Consider the following 24,427-nt stretch of genomic DNA (forward strand, 5'->3'; position numbering starts at 1 on the left):
CTACTTAAGAACTAACTAAAAAAAAAATTTTGAGAACCTTCTTGCCATGCAATCATTTTTCATGAGTTATTTTAAGAAATGAGAGAGGAAACTTCAAGAAAATCCTTAGCTTTTGAGATTGACTTGACCTGCTTGTCTAGGGAGAAAGCAAAATTGTTTACCTGCACTTGGTGTTCTCCACGGGCAGCATAAGTCATTCATATATATGCTCTGATCGCCCCTTGGATTTCAAAAAATTCCGTTTCGTATATTATATGACGGAAGGGCCTCATGGTACAGGTGTCTATATTGTGCCCGCCTCACATGAACACAAAGCTTTCATGGCTTTTCTTGTAAAAGCTAAAGGCTCCTTTTACTAAGCTGCGATAGCGTTTTTAGCGCACGCTAAACCCGAGCTACGCGGCTAGAACTAACGCCAGCTCAATGCTGGCGTTAAGGTCTAGTGCACGTGTCAATTCAGCGTGCGCTAAGCGCGCGCTAAAACCACTATCGCAGCTTAGTAAAAGGAGCCCTAAGTGTGTTCATACCCATGATGATTTAGCCCAGATGAGTGATTGACTGACGTATTCTACTTTCCACAGAGAACATCAATTAAGATAAACAATTTTGTTTTATTAGATTTTTTGACAGTTGACTAAGAGTGAATACTTCTGACCATTAAACTTTTTGGTTTCCTTTTTTTTTGAGTTAAGATATTTTATATTCGAGAAATTAATTAATTAGACAAATTTAAATCAAGCTTAAAAACTATGCTCTTTGAAGATGCTTTAGCAGCGCAACCGTCCTTTTAAGGATGTTCTCTTTTAACCAAATAGTAGATTTTTCTTCTGACCAGCCTTTCTGCTCAGAAAATCTGCTGTGTCCACCCTATCTTCCCCCCTCCTTTTTGTGCCAGTATAGTCGTTTGTTTTAATGCTTAGTTGTTGTTGTCAGTGCTGTTTTTGTTTATATTCTGTTGTTTAAAAAAAAAAATGATGTCATTTTAATATTTGATGTCTTTTTATTATTCTGTCTTGATTGTCTTTACCCCACTCAAATGTTTTATGAAAGTTAGCTGCTTTGAAACTTTGTAAAGGCGGGTTAACAAAATTTAAATAAACTTGAAACTTGATAATGTTTGTGTTCATTCAGCACAGTTGCATCAAAGTGAATGGGCACTTTAGACCACTCTTGAGTTTTTGTTAGGAGTTTTTTGTTTTTTTTTTCCATTTTAGTTCTGTATTTGTGGATGAGTTGGCATCAGCATTGTTATTGCCTCGGAGAACTAGATAATTTCCTTGTTCCTGTAGTCAAGGAGCAGGTCATATATCTAGTTAAAAGGTCTGCTGAAGGATGCAACGGCATAAACAGCTCTGTGCCTACCATGCAGGAAGTCTGTGTAGCTATAATTTCTAAGAAACCTGGAGATAATTTTAGAGTCTGTGAAACAGGTAGACTCATCTATTTTTAAGTGAAGGGTCAAAGCATTGGAAATAAATTAACCAACCTAACATACAAGAAAAAAAACATGTTCCCATAGTAGCACAAATATAAATTTATGTTCAAAATTTTGACTTTTTGTAGCTAAAATCCCATTTCTCTCTTTTTTTTTCTTATTTTATCTGTTAGTACATTTTTGTTGATGCTAATGCTCCTTACTTATGGATCTCCTTTGACTTTTGCTTGAGCATCCATGGCTTCTCCATCCCATTCAGACCAACAGATCTTCTGTTGCACAGCATGAACCCCAACCTTGTCCTTGGTATTGACAAGTCCCATCTTAACAAACAGGTAAGAACCTTTTCATAACTTATTAGAATACAGATTTTAGAAATAGAATGCACCGTATCTACTCTGTCACTGTGAAACTGAGTTTGCATGTTACAAGATAACGGTGCTGTATCCTCTGTTAAGGGCATGTTGTGATTGTATTGGAATCATAAAACAGTACATTGAAGCTATCTAGTAATAAGTAAATCTTAAATATGTATATGTGGAAGAGCAGTGTAGCACTAATCTGCATATTCTTGTTCCTCAGCTTTGGAAATCTGAAGATTTTGGTCAGACTTGGATAATGATCCAAGACCATGTAAAATCCTTTTATTGGTAAGCATTACATTTTTTACATTTGTTTCTCCCCTCTTCCTTTTTTATAATAAAATAAGTGTTGCATAAAAGCAGTATATCTATCTACATGTTGGTAAGGGTACAAAATTTATAAGGGTTTTGTTAATATTGGTTGTACAATTTAATTTTTCCTTCTTATGCAAGGTTAGACTACATAGTTGCTTAGTGGAAGACAACTATAGTCTATTATATTTACTCTCCTTCACAGTGTCCATGGTTAGTTAATTGGGTAAGATCTGTTGGGGGGGGGGGGTTCTCTCTAAAACCTTCTGATGTGGATGATATTAATATTTTGAAAAATAAACACAGAAAATAATTTTTTCTTCTCAAAATAATTTTCTGGGCATCTATGAAGCAAATTATTGAAGTGAAGAACAGTTTGTGGTGGTGGCTGCAGATGGCTGCCTCTCCAAATTTCCTCCTGGGAGATTCTGACTATTGATGCCAGCTTTTACAATTGGGGGGGGTCATTGCAACAGACACTCAGTTCAGGATTGTTGTATACTGGCTCAGCAAAAGTGGTCCATATATTGACTAGAACTCATACATATTTAACTGGGGCTTCAGGCCCTGGAGAAGTCTCTGGAAGGCAAGGCAGTCAGAGTCTTCTCAGACAATGCAATGTGGTGGCCTATGTCAAACGGCAAGAAGGCACCAGAAGCTTCCCATTATGCCTAGAAGCTCAATTCCTCTTTCGGTGGGCAGAAGCTCATTTGCAGACTGTCTTGGCTGCCCATGTAGCGGGAGTGGAAAATGTGCAGGCTTCACTTTTTTCAGTCAGGGGAATGGTTTCTGTCCCCCCAGGCTTTCACCTCCATAGTTCGGCAGTGGGGGCCATCCACAGATGGATCTGATGGCCTTGGCAGTAAACATAAAGGTGGATCCCTTTTACAGCCAACGATATGAGCCTGGAAGCATGGGGTTGGATGCATTGGTCCAATTATGACCAGAGAAAGGACTTTTGTATGTGTTTCCCCCATAGACCATGCTAGGTCGAGTCATTTGCAGGATTGCAAGTCATCCAGGGTTGGTATTGGTGACAACTGATTGGCCCCACGGCCCATGGTATGTGGACCTAGTTCGCCTCCAGAGGGACAGAGGCCTCAGACTCCTGGTCTAGGTGGATCTTCTCACTCAGGGACCGGTCCATATTAAGAATCCGGAACACTTTAGGTTTATGGCATGACTCTTGAGTAGGTGGCCCTAATGAGCAAAGGTTACTCAGACGTGGTCATCTCCACTTTTCTTAGAGCTAAGAAGCAGTCAGTAGCAAGCTATGCTAAGGCCTGGAAGTCCTTTCAGCACTGGTGTGCTGTGGATGATATAGAGCCCTTACGATTTTTGTAGTCCTGGACTTTTTGCAAGAGGGACTTCAGAAGGGTCTGTCGGATCGCTGAAAGTGCAGATAGCAGCCTTTTCCAGTTTCCAAGCTCGGGGGCGGAAAAATGCTCTCCGGCCTCTCACCCAGATATCACCCAGTTCATTGAAGGGGCCCTTCGGTTGCGCCCTCTGGTGCATCTCCCTTTCCCTTCCTGGAATTTTAACACCATATTACAAGGCTTCAGTAGAGCTCCGAATGAGCTCTTATGGGAGGCTTCCCTTCTGGATCTTACAGTCAAGACGGTGTTTCTGGTGGTGATTATGTCAATAAGATTATGGAAGCAGGGCCCTCGTTACGCACGATTCTGTCCTTCTTACCGAAATTAGTCTTGGTCTTCCACGTTAATCAGGAAGTCAATTTGTCTACTTTTCACCCTATGGGGTCTAAGAAAAAGGATAAAGTGTTGCATTTGTTGGATGTCAAGCGAGTGTTTCTCGTGTACCTCGAAGTTACCAATGAGTTTTGTATATCGGATCATCATTTTTTCAGACCAGTCGTGCTAAGAAAGGGAGGTCAGTGTCTAAAGTCTCGATTTCCAGATGAACTAAAATGGTTATTTCCTCCACGTATGTGGGCTGCAATAAGCATCCACCAATCGCATTGGAAGTGCACTTCACTAGAGTTGCTACCTCATGGGTAGAGACTTGGGTGGTTTCGCCTGAGGAAATCTGTACAGCAGCTACTTCATACCTTTACCAGGTTCTATAGGGTGGAGGTAGCGTCCAAGAAAGATGCCTCTTTCGGGTCCTCTGTTTTGAAGTTTAGCTCAGTGGGCCCACCCTAGATTACTGGGACAGCTTTGGTACGTCCCTAGTGTTCAGGACCACTAGACACGTTGCACTAGAAAGAAAGATTAGGTTCTCACCTCAATGTTCTTTCTTGTCTAGTACTCCTGAAGCCCCACCCTGTCAGTGAGCTTCACCTGCCTTCTGCTTTAAGGTCAGTCTGAATTTGGAGAAGTCTCTGTCTCTCAGATGAACTGAGAGGATATTGAAAAAAAGAAAACACTCAAGAACATAAAGTCTGGTTTAAGTCTGCTTGATAGCAGGACATGCGAGTAGCTATATGCTCTATAAAAGATTAGTGCTGGTTGCACATGGTTTTGTATCTGGTTTGAGCAGTTACTTGAATATCATAATGTTAATTGGTAATGTTACAGAACAGAATTGTAGTTTTGGAGATTTTTCTCCATTTCGCTCCTTCTGGATATGTCTGTCATTACAGTGCTATTTGATTGCTTTTGTGCAAACTGAGGGGGCAGGAGCAGCTCCCTGGGAAGGAGGCATAACTCTAGTGTTCAGGACCACTAGACACATCTACAAGAAAGAAGATTATCGAGGTAAGAGCCTAATCTTTCTTTAGCTACCAAGTTGCAAAAACATGGAACACAGTCCAGGGGTAGGGAACTCCGGTCCTCGAGAGCCATATTCCAGTCAGGTTTTCAGGATTTCCCTTATGAATATGCATTGAAAGCAGTGCATGCAAATAGATTTCATGCATATTCATTGGGGAATCCTGAAAACCCGACTGGAATATGGCTCTCGAGGACCGGAGTTCCCTATCCCTGGAACACACGTCATTAGAGATCTGTTCTACCTCCACAAACACCATATTCCACAAATCCCTAAAGACATGGTTTATTTAAAAAATCCTAGCCAGAAGTATAACTCAACTAAATTCTGATGACATACTCAGGATCATGATATAAACACATCATTCACCAATCCATTACATCACAACTGCCATCACACTGAACGTCGTTGACTGCTATTTCAATGACCGTGTTGCTTTGACTATTTGTTGGAATCCGACAAACTGTTGTAACCCACCCACCTTGTCTAACTGTTGTAACCCGCTTGTATAACTATCATAACCTCTTTGATTATTTACTGTAACCTGCCCCAAACTGTGCTTGGAGGATTTGGTGGGACATAAGAGGTTGAAAAAAAAATTCCATGGATCATGTTCTGCATGCTTTCTTCATTTAGCTCAGCATCTATGCCCTCTTCTTAAGCTACATTTTAGGATGAAGCATTGCATTTTATCTTTATTATGGTAACAATAAAAAGGGTGAAACAAATTATCCCATGCTAACCGTGTTTTATATAGTTAATATACTGTAGTTCCTCTAAATCAGGCCTTCTCAATCCAGTCCTCGGGGCACACCAAGTCCTATTGTGTTTTCTGAATATCTACAATGAATATGCATGAGAGAGATTTGCATACCAAGGAAGTGTATGCCAGTCTATCTCATACATAGTCATAGTGGATATCCTGAAAACCTGATAGAACTTGGTGTGCCCTGAGGACTGGGTTGAGAAGCCTTTCTCTAAATGCTCAGTTTTAATTTGTACTGTTGCCTAAGGGCTCCTTTTACAAAGCCGTGCTTGAGCCTTAACTTGCGGAATAGCGCACGCTAAATTGAGAAGGCGGTAGATTTTTGGCTAGTGCGCGTTAATCCAGTGCGTGCATTAAAAACACTAGCACACCTTTGTGAAAGGAGCCCTAAGTTTCTGTCAAGTGGTATATCTATAGATCATGGGGTAGCAAGAAATAATATATGTGTATTTTCCATTTTTAGGGGTATTGATCCATATGATAAGCTGAATACAGTTTATGTAGAACGTCATGAACCAATGGGCTTTTCAACTGTACTGCGCAGCACAGATTTTTTTCAAACAAGGGAAAGCCAAGAAATTATTGTGGAAGAAGTGGATGACTTTCAGCTTAGGGAAAAGTATATGTTTGCCACTAAAACTATGGTAAGTGTTAAATGGTTGCAGTACATTATTTTATATAAGAGCTTGAGGTTTTGTTTTAAAGGTATTTGTTTTTTGGTTTTTTTAGTAAGAATAAGGTATGCAAACATAAATGGTAATATTTTTACTTTAAAATGTGAGAATTTAATATCTTACACTTTTTCACACATATAAATTCTTAATTTGTAAACATTTCAATTGATTCTTAAGATTTTCCTGGTACTAGCTGTGAAAGCTGCAGATCTAATGTTCACAGTACATTAAGGAGTTGATTATTTACAGATATTTAACCAGTCAGGAGAGGTGCCTACTGGTTAAATTGCACTATTGGTTCAAACCTGAATATTCAGTGACAAATGCCTGTATATTCCAGGGTGGTCTGGAGGTGAAGTTACCCAAGTAAAAAAAAAAAAAAAAGGCTGCCGTAAATGAACTTGGTAACTCCTGTAGGCTGCTGAGTAACCAACTATTCAGTGCTGGTATTGGGATAAGTCAGTAGCCAGTGGCACGGGGAAGCGAGGTGGTGGTGGCGGTGGGGCAGCACGGGCTTTCCTCTCATTTTTTTTAGTTTCACTCCTCTAGAACCATGTAAACCCCGGCTGGGCGATGGCTCATGAGTGATTTTAAGTGATTGCAATATTGAGATAGGGATAGGTCAGCAGCCATTGTTTAAAGAAATGCTGACTGCTGCTGGCTGAATATTGCCCCTTTTACATTTTGTCTTTATTTTTAAACCTACTGTCACATGGCAGTTGCTGTTTTTCAAACGGCCTTTGGATGGAGTACAATTTCAGTACTGATTTCAGAGATTTTTTGACTTCTAAAAATGTCATTCTAGAGCTGGTTAGTTGTGATTGTAAGAAAGCCTCCATGAGGAGGGGAGCAAGATGGTTTCGTAGTGGAACTGAAAGGGAGACTAAGGTATGCAAACATAGAAGATGATATTTTTACTTTAAAATATGAAAAGTTAATATCTTGCACTCCAGATCTTGAAGTTTTTCCCACACATAATTTCTTAATTTGTAAACATTTCAATTGATACGTGAGATTTCCAGCTGTGAAAGTTTCAGATTTAATGTTCACAATACATTAAGGAGTTGATTGTTTATAGCTGTTTAACCAGCCACAATAACACTATCCTTAGGGTGGATACCACAATAACATTCCAAAAGATATTTTGAGAAGTACATAAGGTTGGGGAGGCCTCACCGGGGGCTCTTGTCTACCCTCCCCTCTCCCCCTCCCAAAACAGAGACAGACACCAGGGTTAACTTTCCGCTAAGGAGTTTATTTATTTATGGCCGCAGCATGGTTATAACACAATAACATTGACCATAATCACATTTATGTTCATAAATAACATGATTAATATGATAACATTGAAATAACCATAACTTGTAAACATACCAAACTTCAATTCAACCTAACTTCTACTAGCCTAGACCTCAGGGGAGGGGTCTACCACCCTACCAAGCAGGGCCCAGCACTGCATATAAGTAGGCACCGCCGTTCAAGCGAATGCTCTAATCCCACTTGGCCCGAGCCGCCATCCAAGCGTCCCGGGCCCCGTTACCTGTTCCCCCCCTAATCGCCGTCCAAGCGATTGGGGGTAGCGAGGGTCCATCCTCTGCTTGCCCCTCCGTCCAAGAGGGGTCTCTCATTCATGAGGGGGTAGGAGCCCTCACTTTAGAGCGGCCAATCCTATCCCCCTCCCCGCTTGTGTTGGGTTCCCCCCCCTTTTCTTAAGCCTTATCCTTGCCATCAGCGACTACCTTCCTTCCTCAAGTTTGGGTACGGGTGGGCGGGAGTTTGCTCTCCCCGGCGTGCTGCAAAAGGAATGGCTGCGCCGGGAGAGTCCTTTTTTAAAGTTTCCCGCTGCCTATCCCTGCCTGGCCATTTTGTCTCACCCTGCCTCAGTCCCCTGGAACCCCCCACCTTATGCCTGCCCTGTGCTAATCACTCCCGGGCTTCTTTCCTTGGCATTATAAAAGAATATATTACCCTGCTAACGTGTCCATAGAATATAATGGTCACATTAGCATTTAGAACATTAGCTAAATTGGCTAATGTGCCTTAGTAAAAGGACCCCTTAAACTTAAAAAAAAAAAAAAAGTGGAGAAAAAAAGACCTAATTTAACATGCTCTATCAAACAGGTAGAGTGCCCTCAAAAAATTCTTCAAATTGGGTCCAATGAAATAGGAAACATGCAAGAAAGCCATATACTTATCTGTTCTGCAATATGCTGATGAAAAAACTCTCCCAATATTGCAAATTACCTCTGCAATATGTCCATAGTCAACAGGGTGCTTCCTGTTTTGCTTAACATTAGCTGCTTCAGGGGAATGTGGGATCTCTCAAATTCCTCTACGAACTGCACTTCAACATCCTGTTTGTCTTTGTTTTTAAATAGTCTCGAGAGTTATTATTATTGTTTGGTTATGCACTGTCAGCTTAAACTTGTATTTTTAGCTAAAGTATGTTTTATGTTTTTATGATTTTGTACACCGCCTAGAAGGTTGATTGGGCGGTATAAGAAATTCTAATTAAACTTGAAACTTGCTGGCATCCACTATTACAGGAATAGGCAATTCCGGTCCTCGAGAGTCGGAGCCAGGTCAGGTTTTCAGGATATCCACAATAAATATGCATGAGATAGATTTGCATCTCAATGAGGCAGTGCATGCAAATCCATCTCGTACATAATCATTGTGGATATCCTGAAAACCTGACCTGGCTCTGGCTCTCGAGGACCGGAATTGCCTATTCCTGTAATAGTGGATGCCAGCAAGTTTCAAGTTTAATTAGAATTTCTTATACTGCCCAATCAACCTAGGCGCGGTGTACAAAATCATAAAAACATAAAACATACTTTAGCTAAAAATACAAGTTTAAGCTGACAGTGCATAACCAAACAATAATAATAACTCTCGAGACTATTTAAAAACAAAGACAAACAGGAACAAAAGGTAAAAAGGCAAGAACTACAATAGTCAAAGTAAAAGAGAACAATTAGGGAAAAAACAATGGGAGGGGCTGCTATAAATAATGTTGAACACAATAGTGTTGATCTCAATTGCCCTTAAAAGGACAGCAATAAGAGTTTGTTGTACCAGGATATTTTCTTCACCTTTTGGTTGTTTTTTTACTAGTGTTCTAGCTGGCTTACCTAGTCAAGAGGAGAGAAACAAGAAAGTAGTGTTTTCAAAAAGCATACATTTATATATCTAGTCTAGTGCCTGCTTGACAATTTTGTATCATCTGGAATCCATTGTGCTTTGGAAACTGCTATGAGGAATGAACAAAATAGAGTGCAGAGAAAGGGGGGACATGATAGAAACATTCAAATACATCACGGGCCGCATTGAGGTGGAGGAGGAAATCTTTTTTTTCTTATGGGTCCCACGGCGATAAGAGGGCATCCGCTAAAACTCAGGGGGGGAAGATTTCATGGGGACATCAAGAAATACTTCTTCACCAAAAGGGTAATTGATCGATGGAATGGTCTTCCACGTCAGGTAGTCGAGGCCAGTAACATGCTCGACTTCAAGGGACAATGGGACAGACAGGTGGGGTCGCTCCAGAGGAATGCTTAAAAGATGGATTCTTGAGGGAGGGAGGGTTCTTGAGTGGGCAGACTTGTTGGGCCATCGGCTCTTTTCTGCCGTCATACTCTATGTTTCTATGATGTTGGCTTGAGTTCCAGTGGCAAGAGTTTAATTTGATTAATTTGATATTCTGCTTATTACAACCAGGTTTTAAAGCAATTTATAATAGTAAACAACATTAAATAAACTATAAATTATTACAATGCAAATAAAACATTATTTACAGAATAAGACATCATCAAAAAATCTTCATATTACTTAACTAAAAAAACAAGAATTAGCAAATCTGCTCTCGAAAAGCTAGGCTTTTTTTAAAGCTTTGCAAAAACAATGGTATATGGTTTATTAGGCATGATATACTGCCTTCTGTACAGAACATCAAGGTGTTTTACAGTTAAAATACAATAAACATGCAAGGGAAGAAAATGAAATGAACATTTAATAGGCTAGAGATGAAGATTTAAAAAAAATATTGCTGGTTTCAGTTGGTAAAGAACTCCATAGAAAGGGTCCAAAATAACAAAATAACTTATTGAGAGATTTACCTATATGTAATTCATCAGAAAGATATTTAAGGGTGCCCGGGCCAAAAGTTTTATAGACAAGACACTGTACCTTGAAGATAATGCTTGAGACAGAACTGCATATCAGGAAGATGAGAGGATTTGGCAAGTACTTGAAAAAGTTGGTTCTCATGGCAAAATACGTGCAGAATATATTGTCTTGGTTTACCCAGTGATACATTATCCACCAAATTTTTCAGCATTGCAATCCGATTGGTTTATATGTCACAAACTGATTCTTAAGCAAAGACTGCAGCCTGCTGATTAACCGGTTGCAACCTTTGTCCAACCACTATGCCTATTTTATTCGACTTACCCCTTAGTGTTAGATTTCTTAAAATACATACGTGTTCATTATGACATGCCTTAACTTTTCATGAACAATTGCGGAAGGTTTTACGATTTGGTTTTCCAGCATTTCACTGAGTCCTCTTAAAAAACTAATTGACCACTCATCGTTACATACGCTCATACAAGGCGTGTTAAATAATTTATCTATCTGAGTATGAAAGAAAGTAACAAGCATGTTGAAACAAGTCTGTGTATGTTGTGACATGTCTCAGGGTTATTCATGCACAGTTACAGTTCAGTGTGAGCCTAACATTCCAAGAGACAGGGTATCAGGAGAGTCCTCGTGCAAATCAAGTAAGAAACTGATAGATTCAGTGATAAAATTTCTCAGGAAAAAAGCCAAAGGCAATCTATGAACACATGCATGACTGCAGTTTATGGTGAGTTATTCCATCATCCTACAAAGTAAAATTTTGGAACAAACAGTTTAAGTGAGGTAGAGTCCACTGAAGATGACCCTCACACTGTGTGGAAGCAATTTCCACAGAAATGTGCAAGAAAGTTGAGGATTTAATTTTGTCAGTCATACAAATTAAGGCTTTCCAAATAGCTGAAGAAATGGGTATCTCTACAGGTGCAAGATGGGTTCCAAGAATGTTGATGCCATTTCAGACCACAAGGCTCTAGTGCTTTCAGGAGAGCTTGGAGATACTTCATGAAGACCAAGTGAATTCATTGTTTGGTGACTGGAGATGAGACTTGGGTCTATCGCAGAGATCATGAGTCCAAAATGGAGTCTTCTGGGATGATGAAAGACTTTTGCTTCTAGAGTTCATGCCATGCAAGACAACCATAACTGGGGAGAGTTATGCCAACACAATGATCATTTGCGAGAGTCAATAAAGGATAAAAGACAAGGAAAACTGACAGCAGGCATGCTGCTTTTTCACAACAATGTGCCGGTGCACAGGCTGCAATTCGAGAATGTGGGTTTCAGTAGCTGAACCATCCACCTTACAGTCCTGACCTGGCTCTTTTGAATTATTTCCTGTTCCGAGTTTTGAAGAAATCTCTCCTTGGACAGCGGTTTTCAAGTGATGACATCAAGGAAGATGTGACGTCCTGGTTTGAAGGTCAAACAGAAGAATTATTTTCAAACGGGTTAAAGTCATTGCAGGAAAAGTGGATGAAGTGTATGGAGTTATCAGAGGACTATATTGAAAAAATAAAACAAAATTTTTTTGAAGTCTTATTTTTCCTACAGAGGTAGATAAATTATTGAACACCCCTCGTATGTATGTTTGTTATCTCCCACTTAGATTGTTATAACAAAGTATATTCAGGACTCTCTCAAGTTGAACAGAGACTACAATCTGAAATAATAAAACGCTAGCCGCGCATGCGCACTCAACTGCGTGATTCCGTTTTCCCTGATCCAACATGTAGGTCCATGGCCTTGCAGGAGTGCGCATGCGCGACTCCCCAGCCTTACACACAAATCGGAAAGTGCTGGGCAGACAAATTGAAAAGCGCTGGCCTCCCTGATCTCCCACACCTCCATCAACGAAAAGCGGCACTACCGGCTGAAATTTATTTTACACTTTAAGGCCACTGCGGCGGCTCCTCTGATGACATGCACCTGCGTCGGAGAAGGCCTCCGATGCAGGCGGGGATCGGGCAAGGAGCCGCTGCGGCAACTTTAAACTTTACAAAAACTGAACTGCTGCGAGAGAAGACTTTAGCCACACCAGCAAGGATACTTTCGCAATGGGGCCCGCCAAACAATTTCTGCCGTTGCCGAAATTTGGCCCACCGTTCCTTCCTTTCCTCCATCAGGTACAGTTCAGCTCTGCCTATGTTAAAAGGAGCTGCTTTGAAATTGGAGCCCTGCCGCCACCGTAACACGTTCCCTCTGCCGCGGTCCCATATGTCAGAGAAGGGGCGGGACCAAGGCAGAGGGGAACGTGCTACGGCAGTGGCAGGCCTCCGATTTCGAAGCGGCTCCTTTTAACATTGGTGGAGCTGCACTGCACCTGATGGAAGGAGGGAAGGAAAGGTGGTTGTGCGCTGTTGAGCCCCTCTTTGCCCTCAGCCCCTCTCCTAACTCACTATCTGCTCCCTCCTGTCTCAGACCACTGGGGGGAGGTGCCTGTCTTCAGCTGCCAGAATGGAGGGAGGGAAGAAGGGGCCCTGGCAAGCCAGTTATCAAAAGCCAACCATAGCCTGGGACCCCTACATGATATGAATAATGACCAGACAACAAAAGGTAAGAAAAATAATTTTATTTTCTGTTTTGTGATTACAATATGTCAGATTTGAAATGAGGGAGGCTTGAGGGAGGCTGCCGCCATGGCTTTGGACAGAGGGGTACCATTTTCATGGGAGCCGGCCTTCGGAGAGGTTTGGGATGCGGGGACGGATGCGGGAGGGGCTGCCGCTGCGAAGGGCTTTGGTGGTGGAGCCAGCCAGACCGCGAGTGTGGGGCCGTTGTAAGCGCTGATTGGTCAAGGAGCCGCCACTGCCGAGGCTTTGAAATTGCTCTCCCACCGTCACTCCCTCCCGCCTCGGCTCTGCCTCTGCCCCTGCCCAGGTTCAAAAGCAGGAGAGGCGGTCATCTAGCACCCGTTAATCTAACGAGCTTAAACACTAGTTATTACATAAAACTACTGCACGATTTCTTTGTAATGCTGACTGTTTTGATCACTGTACAGCACTTTTGAACACTCTACATTGGCTTCCAGTTTCTTACCATTCACAATTCAAAATACAATGTTTAGCCCATAAAGTCCTAGACCTGGGCACCACAATTTACCTTTCCAATCGGATCTTTTCTTATAGCGAGAGTACAAATAAAGGGAAAGGTAGGAAAATGGAAAAGGATTTTTTTTTCCCTTCTTATATATATATATATTTAAGCTTGAGTGCATATTTTGTTTGTTTGACTCTGTCTTTTAAACATTTGGAGTTCCTTTTCTTTTCATTTTTAAATTGTAATCTGCTTTGACCATTTTCTGGAATTGCAGTAGAGCAAGTACTTTAAATAAATAAAAAAAAATATAATGCCCCTTTCACGGAGGAATTCTCCAGCTTAGTAACTTTTTGTGTGTCACCTAAGAAGCTTCCATAAAGGCAGTGTTGGAGTTTGCAATCTCTGATAAGTTCACCTTCCTATGGTGATATCCCATTTTTCCCCCTCTGATGTGCTACTTCATTAGTAAATTCATGCAACTGTGAACTGAATTAGACTACTTTCTGTCACTATAAATTTCCCAGATATTTTTGAATGCTGTTTTTTGAGAAACCAGGCTGATCCCTAGTCAGTCCAAATCCTTTCTTTGCCAGAGAATGGAGGATGGAATCCTGCTAAATCTACTTGGATTTCTTCTCCCAGAGAAGATGTAAACTTGTCCTCAAGTGTTCCTCCATTGCTACCTCCTGGAACCTTAGTTTTTTGCTTAAAAAAAAAGGATTTGTTAATCTATGTTTGCACATGAATTTGTTCCTTTTAACACATGCTTCTTAGAGAACTTGAAAATATAGGTCTACTTAAAATATAAAATAAGAACATAAGGATAGCCTTACTGGCCTTACTGGTCCATTAAGCTTGCTCTCACAGTGGCCAATCCAAGTCACTGGTACCTTGCCAAAATGCAAAGAGTAGCAACATTACATGTTACCGATCCAGGGCAAGCAATGGCTTGCCCCATATCTTTTTTCAATAACAGACTATGGACTTTTCCTCCATGAAATTGCCCCAATCCTTCTTAAAACCAGCTACGCTATCCGCTCTTATCACAACCTCTGGCAATGTGTTCCAGAGCTTAAGTACCGGTATTCTCTGAGTGAAAAAAATATTTCCTCCTGGTTTTAAAAGTATTTCCCTGTAACTTCATCACATTTGGAACAGGTCCTCAAAATATTTCCTGACCCTAGCTTGTCCCATTGTTGATTTTGTTGAATAATTTTAAGGCTAGATAACAATAAAGGTTTTCCCTATATAAAAAATGGAAAAGTCCTTACTATAATACGAACAAAATGCTGTAAATTTATATTCATCTTATCTGGTAAAATAGTGGTCCCCAGATTGGAATCCATTATCTGGGAAAATGTTTTGTCAGGAATGAGAATGTCCTATGGTCTGAGCTGACACCTTTCCAAACCTTGGATAGTGTAGCCACCTTTTTTTCTTCGATGGTCATAGCCTTAGTTTAACTGTTTGAATGGTGTGATACCCTGTAGATACTTATGTATCAGTGCAAGAGAACACTGTGCTATTCACAGTTGAACTGAGATGTCCAGAAATAAGAGATAGCAAGAACAACAGGCTAGTAGAGTGCCTGGGCCAATGATGTCAGGGGAGGGGGAGTTTTCTTTATGTGACAGTGTTCTGGATAAAAGATGCTATTTTTTTCCCTGTGTATGTCTGACTTAGTCTACACTCAGTTGTACGGCAGAATTTTGAACAACTTGAAGGGGAAAGGGATGGTTTAGTGAGAAACGTGTGAGAAGCAAGTTGGATTAATCTAAGCATAAGACGATGAGAGTGCGGATAAGGGTTTTGGTAGTGTGCTCAGAAAGGAGAAGATAAATTTTGATGTTTGAGGATGAAAGAAAAAGCCTCCGAGTTCCATGTTGTGTGATTTGATCTTCCACTAGCGGTCTACTTTCCCTTTCAAATGTTTAAACACATCACTACCATAACATGCTGAAGTTGACTTGGATGAAAGATGCAAATCCAAACCTCCTTTGATGTACTATGACAAAATCACAAAGCATTAAAAATGTTCTGATACTGCAATAGATTTCATGAGGATTTCAAGAAATTACTGGTAGAATTAATGAAAAACTCAACTTCATCCAAAAGTGTCTGGCAGAACCCAAAAAGCACATGTTACTGCTTATGAACAGAAGGTAAGAACAAATTGTTTTCACGGTTTGAAAACCATTATTTTACCAAATAATTGATTCATGGAAAGGAACATGATAAACTTCACACACACACATCATGGTTGAGCCTTCTGTTTTCTGATGACTGGCTGGAGGCCACTTATTGTGGGTCAATATTTATGTTGGGGCTTCCAATATGGAATATTTAAGCAGATTTTACAAGTGCAGTGTTTACAGTAAAATCATGTTGTAAAATAAAATCAGAATATGGTATACTTTAGATACTGATAGTGTTCACTGTTTTATTATGGTTGACGTTCAAAGTTAAGTTTCCACTGTTACATATGCTGCTTTAATGTAAGAAAAACTGCAAATGTTATTTTAACATATAAAATTTGGGAGCACTTGGCAAGCCTAAAGACATTTAGGGGGCTTTTTATACTAAGCTGTATTAGCTGTTAATGTGGCAATTAATGTATACTAGCATTTAACGCTTTGCTATAGCTAATAGCTAGTGTGGCATGAGGCAGAGAATGGATGGGGACAGTGCCTTACAGTTAACGTAGAAGTTACTGTATGCCTACTTAACACAGCACATCAGTTAACAAAGTTGCATTCTTGGGAAGCTGCATGCATGTGGTAGTCTGCTGCTACAGGCTGTGCCAAATATTGGTGCTAGGAGAAAAAAAAGTTGGGTGACCTGGCATTGCCACAGGTAGCAGATGCCATGTATGTAAGGGTGACTCTACCATGCAGATTCAGTGATGTCATGGATAGAGACATTGGGGGTGGGGATATGGAAAGTATAGGGATCATGGCTCGGAGGAGGCTGATGTGGTCAGAATCACCACTCTGCAACCAGAGATAGTGAGATCAAATCCCATTGTTACTCCTTGTGACCCTGAGCAAGTTGCTCATTCCTCCAGTGCCCACCACTTTGAATGTAAGCTTTGAATGCCAAAGCCACAAAAAGGCAGTATACAAGTCCCCATTCTCTTCCCGTTCCCTTGTCTCTACTGCTGCAACTTCCATTCAGGACAGTCCTAGAGATTTCCCTGTTGACCACAGGAGGGAGTTCGGGAGTCAGATGCTCTAGAGCAGTGGTCTCAAACTCAAACCCTTTGCGGGGCCACATTTTGGATTTGTAGGTACTTGGAGGGCCGCAGAAAAAATAGTTAATGCCTTATTAAAGAAATGACAATTTTGCATGAGGTAAAACTCTTTATAGTTTATAAAACTTTCCTTTAACAGTTAAAAGGAAAGATATATAAACTATAAAGAGTTTTACCTCATGCAAAATTGTCATTTCTTTAATAAGACATTAACTATTTTTTCTGCGGCCCTCCAAGTACTCTATTTTTTTCTGCAGCACTCACATTTAAAGTTCAATATCTTTTCTTTCTCAAAACTGGCACATTTCAATCACTAAATTGAAAATAAAATCATTTTCCTAGCTTTGTTTGGTAATTTCATCAGTCTCTGGTTGCCCTTTATTCTTCTGATTGTGCATCCAATACTTCTTCCCTTCTTTCAGCCTCCTGTAAGCTTCCTTTCCTCCAGACCTCATTCCCTCCCCCAACTTTTTCTTTCTTTATCTGTCTGTCTTTCTCTGATTCCGTGCCCCATTTTTTGCTTTGTTTCTGGTTCCCTGTCCCCCTCCTTCTTTCTTCCTTCCTCCGTGCCCCATTTTTTGCTTTGTTTCTGGTTCCCTGTCCCCCCTCCTTCTTTCTTCCTTCCTCCGTGCCCCATTTTTTGCTTTTTTTTCTGGCTCCTTGTCCCCACCCCACCTTCTTTCTTTCTTTCCTTCCTTCTTTCCTTCCTTCTTTCCTTCCTTCTTTCCTTCCTTCTTTCCTTCCTTCTTTCCTTCCTTCTTTCCTTCCTTCTTTCCCTCCTTCTTTCCTTCCTTCTTTCCCTCCTTCCTTCCCTCCTTCCTTCCTTCCTTCCTTCCTTCCCTCCTTCCTTCCTTCCTTCCCCCATGCCACCGCCGCTGCGGAATAGGCTGCTGCTGCTGCCACTATCGGGAACAGGCTATCTCCCTGCTTTTCTTCTGCATGGGGCCGAGCAACTCTCGCTGCCCGATGTCAATTCTAACATCAGAAAGGACGTTCCGGGCAGCCAGGCAGCGATTGGCTAGCCAGAACGTCCTCTCGACGTCAGAATTGACGTCGGCCCGCCAGAGTTGGTCGGCCCTGCAGGGAAGAGAACAGTGGACCGCCCCCCCTTGGTACGCCACTGGAGCAGCAGCGTGTCTGGCGGCTCGTTCGTTCAAAGCCGCGGGTGGCGGCTCCTTGCGAGATCCACGCCTGCGTCTGAAGCCTCTCTGATGTTGTGACATCAGAGAGACTTCCGATGCAGGAGTGGATAGCACAAGGAGCCGCCAACCCGCGGCTTCTCCCTACCTGATGGGATTAGTTTACATGTCATAGGCCTAGTGCTCAAGGGAAACAAAATAACTCAGGCTCTCTTTGAGAACTGGGCATCCAAAGGAATTCATACCTCCTTGGCAATCAGGAGACATCAAATCAACCAAACCACATGAAGATGCTAGAAAATATAATTCAGGTATATAAATATAAACAGACAAACACAGGATACACACAGGACATTCAGACATACACTCATATTCATACCTATAGATGATGTAATCTTGTTGTTAAGTCTTGTTCTTGGTTCTTTGGTCCTGAACCTGCTTTTCAGAGACAATGGGGTTGTAGCACAATAAGGCAACAGGTGAGAATGGCTTAGAAAAATAATTTTATATAGAAATAGGCTTATTACAAATGTACAGCACTTAGAATAGAAAGTTATTACAGAGTTGCTTCTTTGTATGTGTTACATGTCTGCCTGTCCTCTTATTTGCTGTTTATGTATGTGAATATGTGTCTGTCCTTCTGTAGGTGGCTGAGGGAGGGGGGGGGGGTGTATGTGGAATGGCTGTCGGAGCATGAATGTCTGTAAATAAATAGGTATGATTGTGAGTGTGTATAGTATGTCATAAACAATATTCTGTTTCCTACCCAAATATACCTAATAGCTTATTTAAAACATATCAGTAAAACAAAACTGCAAACAGTATCAAACAAGTTTTATGGTTGGACATTTTCAGGCATGACCAATTGATCTGCTTCTGCCAAAGGAACTTGGGGCATACCAGATCAATGGCAGAAAGTGGTTTATTTCATAATTTATTGCAACTGTGCCAGCTATTTCTTTCTAGATTTTTTTTTTCCATAAAGTACATGGAATACATTTTTAGATCTATTATTGTCATTTACTTACTGCTTGCATGTATTACTCCTGAAGCATTTTTATTGTAAATTTTCCATCACGCTCCTGGTTAGATGATGCATAACTTAAGTTAGCTATATTTAGATTAGATTTAATTTATTTTTCTTTATTCCATCAGCATCTGTTGGGCAGTCAAGAGAAATCTTCAGTTCAACTCTGGGTCTCTTTTAATCGAAGGCCAATGAGAGCTGCACAGTTTATGACCAAACACCCTATCACTGTAAGTGATGTTTTCAAATTGTGCTGGCACTATATAAATGCATATAAATTAGGGGGAAGCCAACAGCAGCACTTCCTGACTGACCCTCCCTCCTCTCCCTCTAAAGCAGATGCGGCAGCGGCCGGCCAGCAAGAGCAGTGCTGCTGCTCCTATTTTAGGGGGCGAGGGGGAGGGTCTGAATCGGGAAGCCGATTTTTTTTTTTTTTTTGGTTGTTGTTTTGAATCGATTCGAATCGATTCACCTGAAGTGAATTGGTGAACCGATTTGAATCGTGAATCGGGCAGCACTAGTGTGTACTTACCCTAGATCAGGGGTAGGCAATTCCGGTCCTCGAGAGCCACAGGCAGGTCAGGTGTTCAGGATAATCACAATGAATATGTATGAGATGGATTTGCATGCACTGCATCCTTTAGATGCAAATCTTAGTCATATTTATTGTAGATATCCTGAAAACCTGACCTGCCTGTGGCTCTTGAGGACTAGAATTGCCTACCCCTGCCCTAGACCATCAGGGTATCCTTAAGGTGGGCCTAAAGGAGGGGGCATGCTATTAGAGGGTGGAAGGCTTGGGGAGGGAGCATAGGCACTCTGTATAAGGGGGAGGCTAAGCCTCTCTAGCCTAACTATGACCTTCCCCTTTTCTGTCCTCACTTGTTTGCTGTAGGCCGCTTCTTCCCAATGAGGTGGCAGCATGAAAACAAAACTGAATTTTATAATAATGTGCACAAATCTTAGAAATGCCCCTAACCTACCCATGCCCCTTCCATGGCCACATCTCCTTTTCAGGTCTGTGCGTAAAAATTTACATGCACCTCTTTATAGAATAGTGACTAGAAAGATGCACATATAAATTCCAATTAGTGCCAGTTAGCATTGATAATTAATGCCCAATTATTTACGCTAATTGGCTTGTTCAATTAATTCACAATTGTAGCTTGGGTGTGCAGTTCTGAGCACTATATAAATACATATAAATTAGGGGGATATGCATAAGTATTCCATAATTTATCATGGGGTAAATGCATAAGTATTCCATAATTTATCATGGGGTAAATTTTAAAGCAGGCAAAGATAAAAACTACAGTATTTTCCTGGATGCCACAGAAGCAGACTTAAGGTCTACCAAACAGTACATGACTTCTGTTCCTTTACCTTTCTTTCTGTTTATAGCTGCTGCACTTTGTTTCTATACCAAAATATTCCAAATTACTCTTTCCCCATATAGAATTCTCACTCATTCATCAGAATAGATATACACTGGAAAAAAGGTAAATGATAAGTTATTAAGAATATACAAACAAAAACTGGTGAATCAGACCTGTATTAAACTTTAGCTACATTTCCTTTAAATACGAACAGGGACCACAGCCTTTGTTTTGCAGATGTGTGCCTTGAAGTTTTGCTCCATAGGATAGACAAAACCTTTTTAAAGCTCTTGAGCAATGAATCGCAAACTGTGTGCCGCCTGAGATATCTGGTGTGCCGCGCCACACTGGCAAGGAGGAGAGTCGTCCATGCCGGCTGCCTGTCTACAGGATGTGCCTCTCACGGCAAGAGGCACATCTTGTAGGAAGTCAGCTGGCGCAGATCTCTCCTCCTGGCTTGCATCTTTCCTCCTCTCCCCGTACCTTCTGGATCCTTCCACTGGTGGGTCGCGGCCAGATGGGCCTCCACGTATGCATGGCCGTTGACGCGATGATGTCACTCATTTGCGTCAGCGTCCGTGCACTTCTGGGTGCCTTCCAGCCAGGGCACTGGATTTAGTGTGCCGCTGGCTGGAAAGTTTGCAAGACACTGCTCTTGAGGTTCAAAATGTATTTATTTGTAACATTTGGTATACCCCCATTCACAAAGCTTCGTGGGGTTTTACAATAAAACCTTTGATATAAAATTAGAAAAATATAAGACAGAGCAAACAGAACAAAAAAACACAAGGAAGGGAAAAGAGTAGAACATCATCAAATGACTACAAATACTTATCACAGCACTGTAAATTACACAGATGAATGATATTAAGTACTGGGAGAACAAGGGGAGGGGAATAAAATTAGCTACATATTAATAAAAAGATAAAATATTAAAACCAAATGAGAACTTTTGAGAACAACCAGGTCTTTAAAAGTACTTTAAATTTTTCACTGAGGTCTCTAAATGAATTTCCAAGGGCAGTTTGTTCCAGAGAACTGGTGCAAGGCAATGGAAAACAGAAGTACTGGATGAGTCTAGGTGGATAACAGATGATAGGGGGGAGTACTGGAGGATTAGCTGGGGAAGATTAAAGCATACATGAAGGAACATAAAAGTGCTAGCATCAACAGGTATAAGGGAAAACCAGTAGAATAAGGATTGTGTGTAAGAAGCAAAATGTTGAATTTGATCCTAGCCTAGCATTGCGCCTGCAAAAGTAGAGTCAATAGGGTGAGTAGATATGTGGAGTAGACTTCCTGAAGAGGTGGTAGAGACAAAGACTGTGTCTAAATTTAAGAAAGCATGGGATAGGCATGTGAGATCTCTTAAGGAGAGGAGGAGATAGTGGATGCTGATGATGGGCAGACTGGATGAGTTATTTGGCCTTTATCTGTTGTCATGTTTCTATACCTTTGTTGTCAGGAGATTTTATTTTTCCATCAGGTTCCAGTTTCTCTTTTCTGCTTTTCCTGACTCTCATTTGCTAATTCTTCAATTGGATGCTGTCCATTTTTCTTTTCTCCTTTCTTTTGTCTATTTCCTCACTGCACCTGCCTCTGACATACTGATTGCTCCTTTATAGCTATTTCCTCTTTCTTTTCTGCCTCTCTTGTCAACTTAAATTTCACCTTTTTTCATAACTCTTCTCCTCCTTTTTACTCTTCAGCTACCTATCATTTTTTTCCATCTTACTTTCTTACCCACTAGCTCTCTCATGCCCCATCAAACTCCTTCCCTGGCCCTCCATTCTCTTTCATCTTTAATCCACTCCCTATTTTTACCCTGTATAATCATTATTGTCTCATTCATTTCCTTGCCACCCTCTCTTCTTGACCCTCCTGACCTCTTCCACATAGTTCTACCATTCACAGCATCTGCTCACTTTTTTTCCCCGCCCTATTTTTGTAGCCTCTCATCTTTGTCCCTTATCTCTTCCGTCCAACATTCTCCTTCTCTTCCCTCACATCCATTGTCTGACATCTCTCCATCACTCCCTTCTGCTTCTAGATCCAACATCTTCCTCTTTCTCCGCTCTCCACTTCCTATGTATCTCTCCCTCCCTCTCATCCACCCTCATATCTAACATCTCTTTCTCTCTCCCCCATCCCTTGTACCCTGGGTCGGCCATCTGTCTTCCCCCTTTCTCATGCAGCATCTCTCCTTCCCTGCCCAGCCCTATATCCAGTATTTTTACTTCACAGCTCCCCTCCATGCAGCATCTCTGTCTCCTCTGTGCCCCTTTGCTACATCTCTCCCTTTTTTCCCTCTACCCCATGATAAGCAACTCTCCCTCTCTACTCCCCTTATGTCCTGTGTCCAACATCTCTCTTCCGCCTCCCACCATGCAGCATCTCTCCCTCCCCCATCATATTCAATATTTATCCCTTATTCCCCCATACACCATTTTTCCTCTATCCTTATTACAATATTGTCTCCCTCTGTCTCCTCTCCAGTCTCTCTCTCTCCCCTCCATCCCCATGTAAAGACATTCCTTTCTCACCTCTCTCCACCCTTTTGCTGCAAATCTCCCATCTTCTCTACCCGTCCAACAATTCTCCACCCCTCTCTAGCTGCCCTGCAACTGCATCTTTCCTTCCCTTCCTCATCTTATTCCACCCATACTTCTTCCTCTTGCTTCAATGGGTTCCTGGCAGCAGTGATTCTCATATGCTGCCTGTAGCTGACTCAGAAGCTTCCCCTCTTTCTCCTCTTGCCCAGGCAGAGTGATAGAGGGGGGGGGGGCATGGCAGAGGGGAAGCTTCTGGATCGGCATCAGGCAGAGTATGGGAATCTCTGCCAGGAACCCACTGAAGACAGCGATGCAGGACCACTGGAGCTCAGACTTTTTCCTCCTTGCCAGTGCTATCAAGCTACTGTGTTGCTGGGCGGGCCTGAGCCTAAACTGGGTGGGTTCAGGCCCACCTGTGGCTACACCTATGTTCCACCCCCCCTCCCCCCGTCGCTCCATTTAGCTGGTAAGTCCCTCCTATCTGTGCCCTTCTCTTCAACTGCAAACTCCAGATGCCGTCCCTTTTACCTTGCTGTACTATATGCTTGGAACAAGCTGCCTGAATTCCTACGGCGGGTTCCATCTCTGGCAATGTTCAAGGCCCAGTTAAAAGCCCACCTCTTCGAGAGTGCTTTTGACTCTTAACTCCTCTCACCTTGGGTTTTACATCCCCAGCTCTATATGTCATGTCCGTCTGTCCAAGTTAGATTGTAAGCTCTTCTGAGCAGGGACTATGTATTACACGTCAAAATGTACAGCGCTGTATATGCCTTTCAGCGCTATATAAGTGATTAGTAATAGTAGTAGTAGTACACTCTTGCTAGGAATTTCTTATATACTATTTTTATGCATGCCATTCAAGTTTATAAGAGGTAAAAATTACATTAAACCACATTTTAGTGTGGGAGATATGCAACAATTACTACTATACCATAGCATTGTATATACCATTCTTTTGGGGACAAATTTTATATTTGAAATGGAAAATAGGAAGAGGTTGCTGATTTTCTTTGCTGAATGCTTTTCACTTATCTACAACAGGAATATTATATTGCTGATGCTTCAGAGGATCAAGTATTTGTGTGTGTCAGCCACAGTGACAACCGTACACACCTCTATATTTCAGAAGCAGAGGGTTTGAAATTTTCTCTCTCTTTGGAGAATATCTTGTATTTTAGTCCTGGAGGCGTGGGCAGTGACACCTATGTCAGGTAAGAATATGCAGAGACTGTACAGAATTGGAAAATACAGTGTAACTATGACCTCTCTTTATGCATGCCTTTTAATAGAACTTACAGAATATCAGTATTTCATGGAATCCTACAGCTGTTGTACTGCCTTTATAATCAAACCTATAATGAGTTTTAATTTCATTGTATGGGAAGGTACATTGTTGGTTAGATTTATGTGACTAGTTGACAGGACTCTGACCAGGAACAAAGGCTTTGCTGGCTACTCTCTCGGTATGTATTCTCTTCTGTTTTCAGTGTAACATGGTTGAGTTATTGGACAGGCAAGCAGGATCCATCTATGGCCTGGGTTTTTGAACTGGCGCCGATTTTTATAGGCACCCAAACTCAGTTAAAAATGCCATTCAAATGATGTTTTTAACTGAGTTTTAAGGCACC

The 24,427-nt window shown here is 41.5% G+C and overlaps 1 protein-coding gene across 2 annotated transcripts in view; it reads left to right on the top strand.

Moving 5' to 3' along the window:
* Positions 1-24,427, top strand: part of SORL1 (sortilin related receptor 1) — a 240,475-nt gene that overhangs the window by 22,591 nt on the left and 193,457 nt on the right. For both annotated transcript variants that reach the window (XM_033918566.1, XM_033918567.1), the window contains exons 4-8: positions 1,609-1,770; positions 2,018-2,085; positions 6,069-6,249; positions 19,000-19,101; positions 23,841-24,010. In XM_033918566.1, the coding sequence (XP_033774457.1) occupies positions 1,609-1,770; positions 2,018-2,085; positions 6,069-6,249; positions 19,000-19,101; positions 23,841-24,010 (683 nt within the window). The remainder of the gene's footprint in view (positions 1-1,608; positions 1,771-2,017; positions 2,086-6,068; positions 6,250-18,999; positions 19,102-23,840; positions 24,011-24,427) is intronic.

Source organism: Geotrypetes seraphini, chromosome 13, assembly GCF_902459505.1.
Source record: "Geotrypetes seraphini chromosome 13, aGeoSer1.1, whole genome shotgun sequence".
Classification (NCBI taxonomy): Eukaryota; Metazoa; Chordata; class Amphibia; order Gymnophiona; family Dermophiidae; genus Geotrypetes; species Geotrypetes seraphini.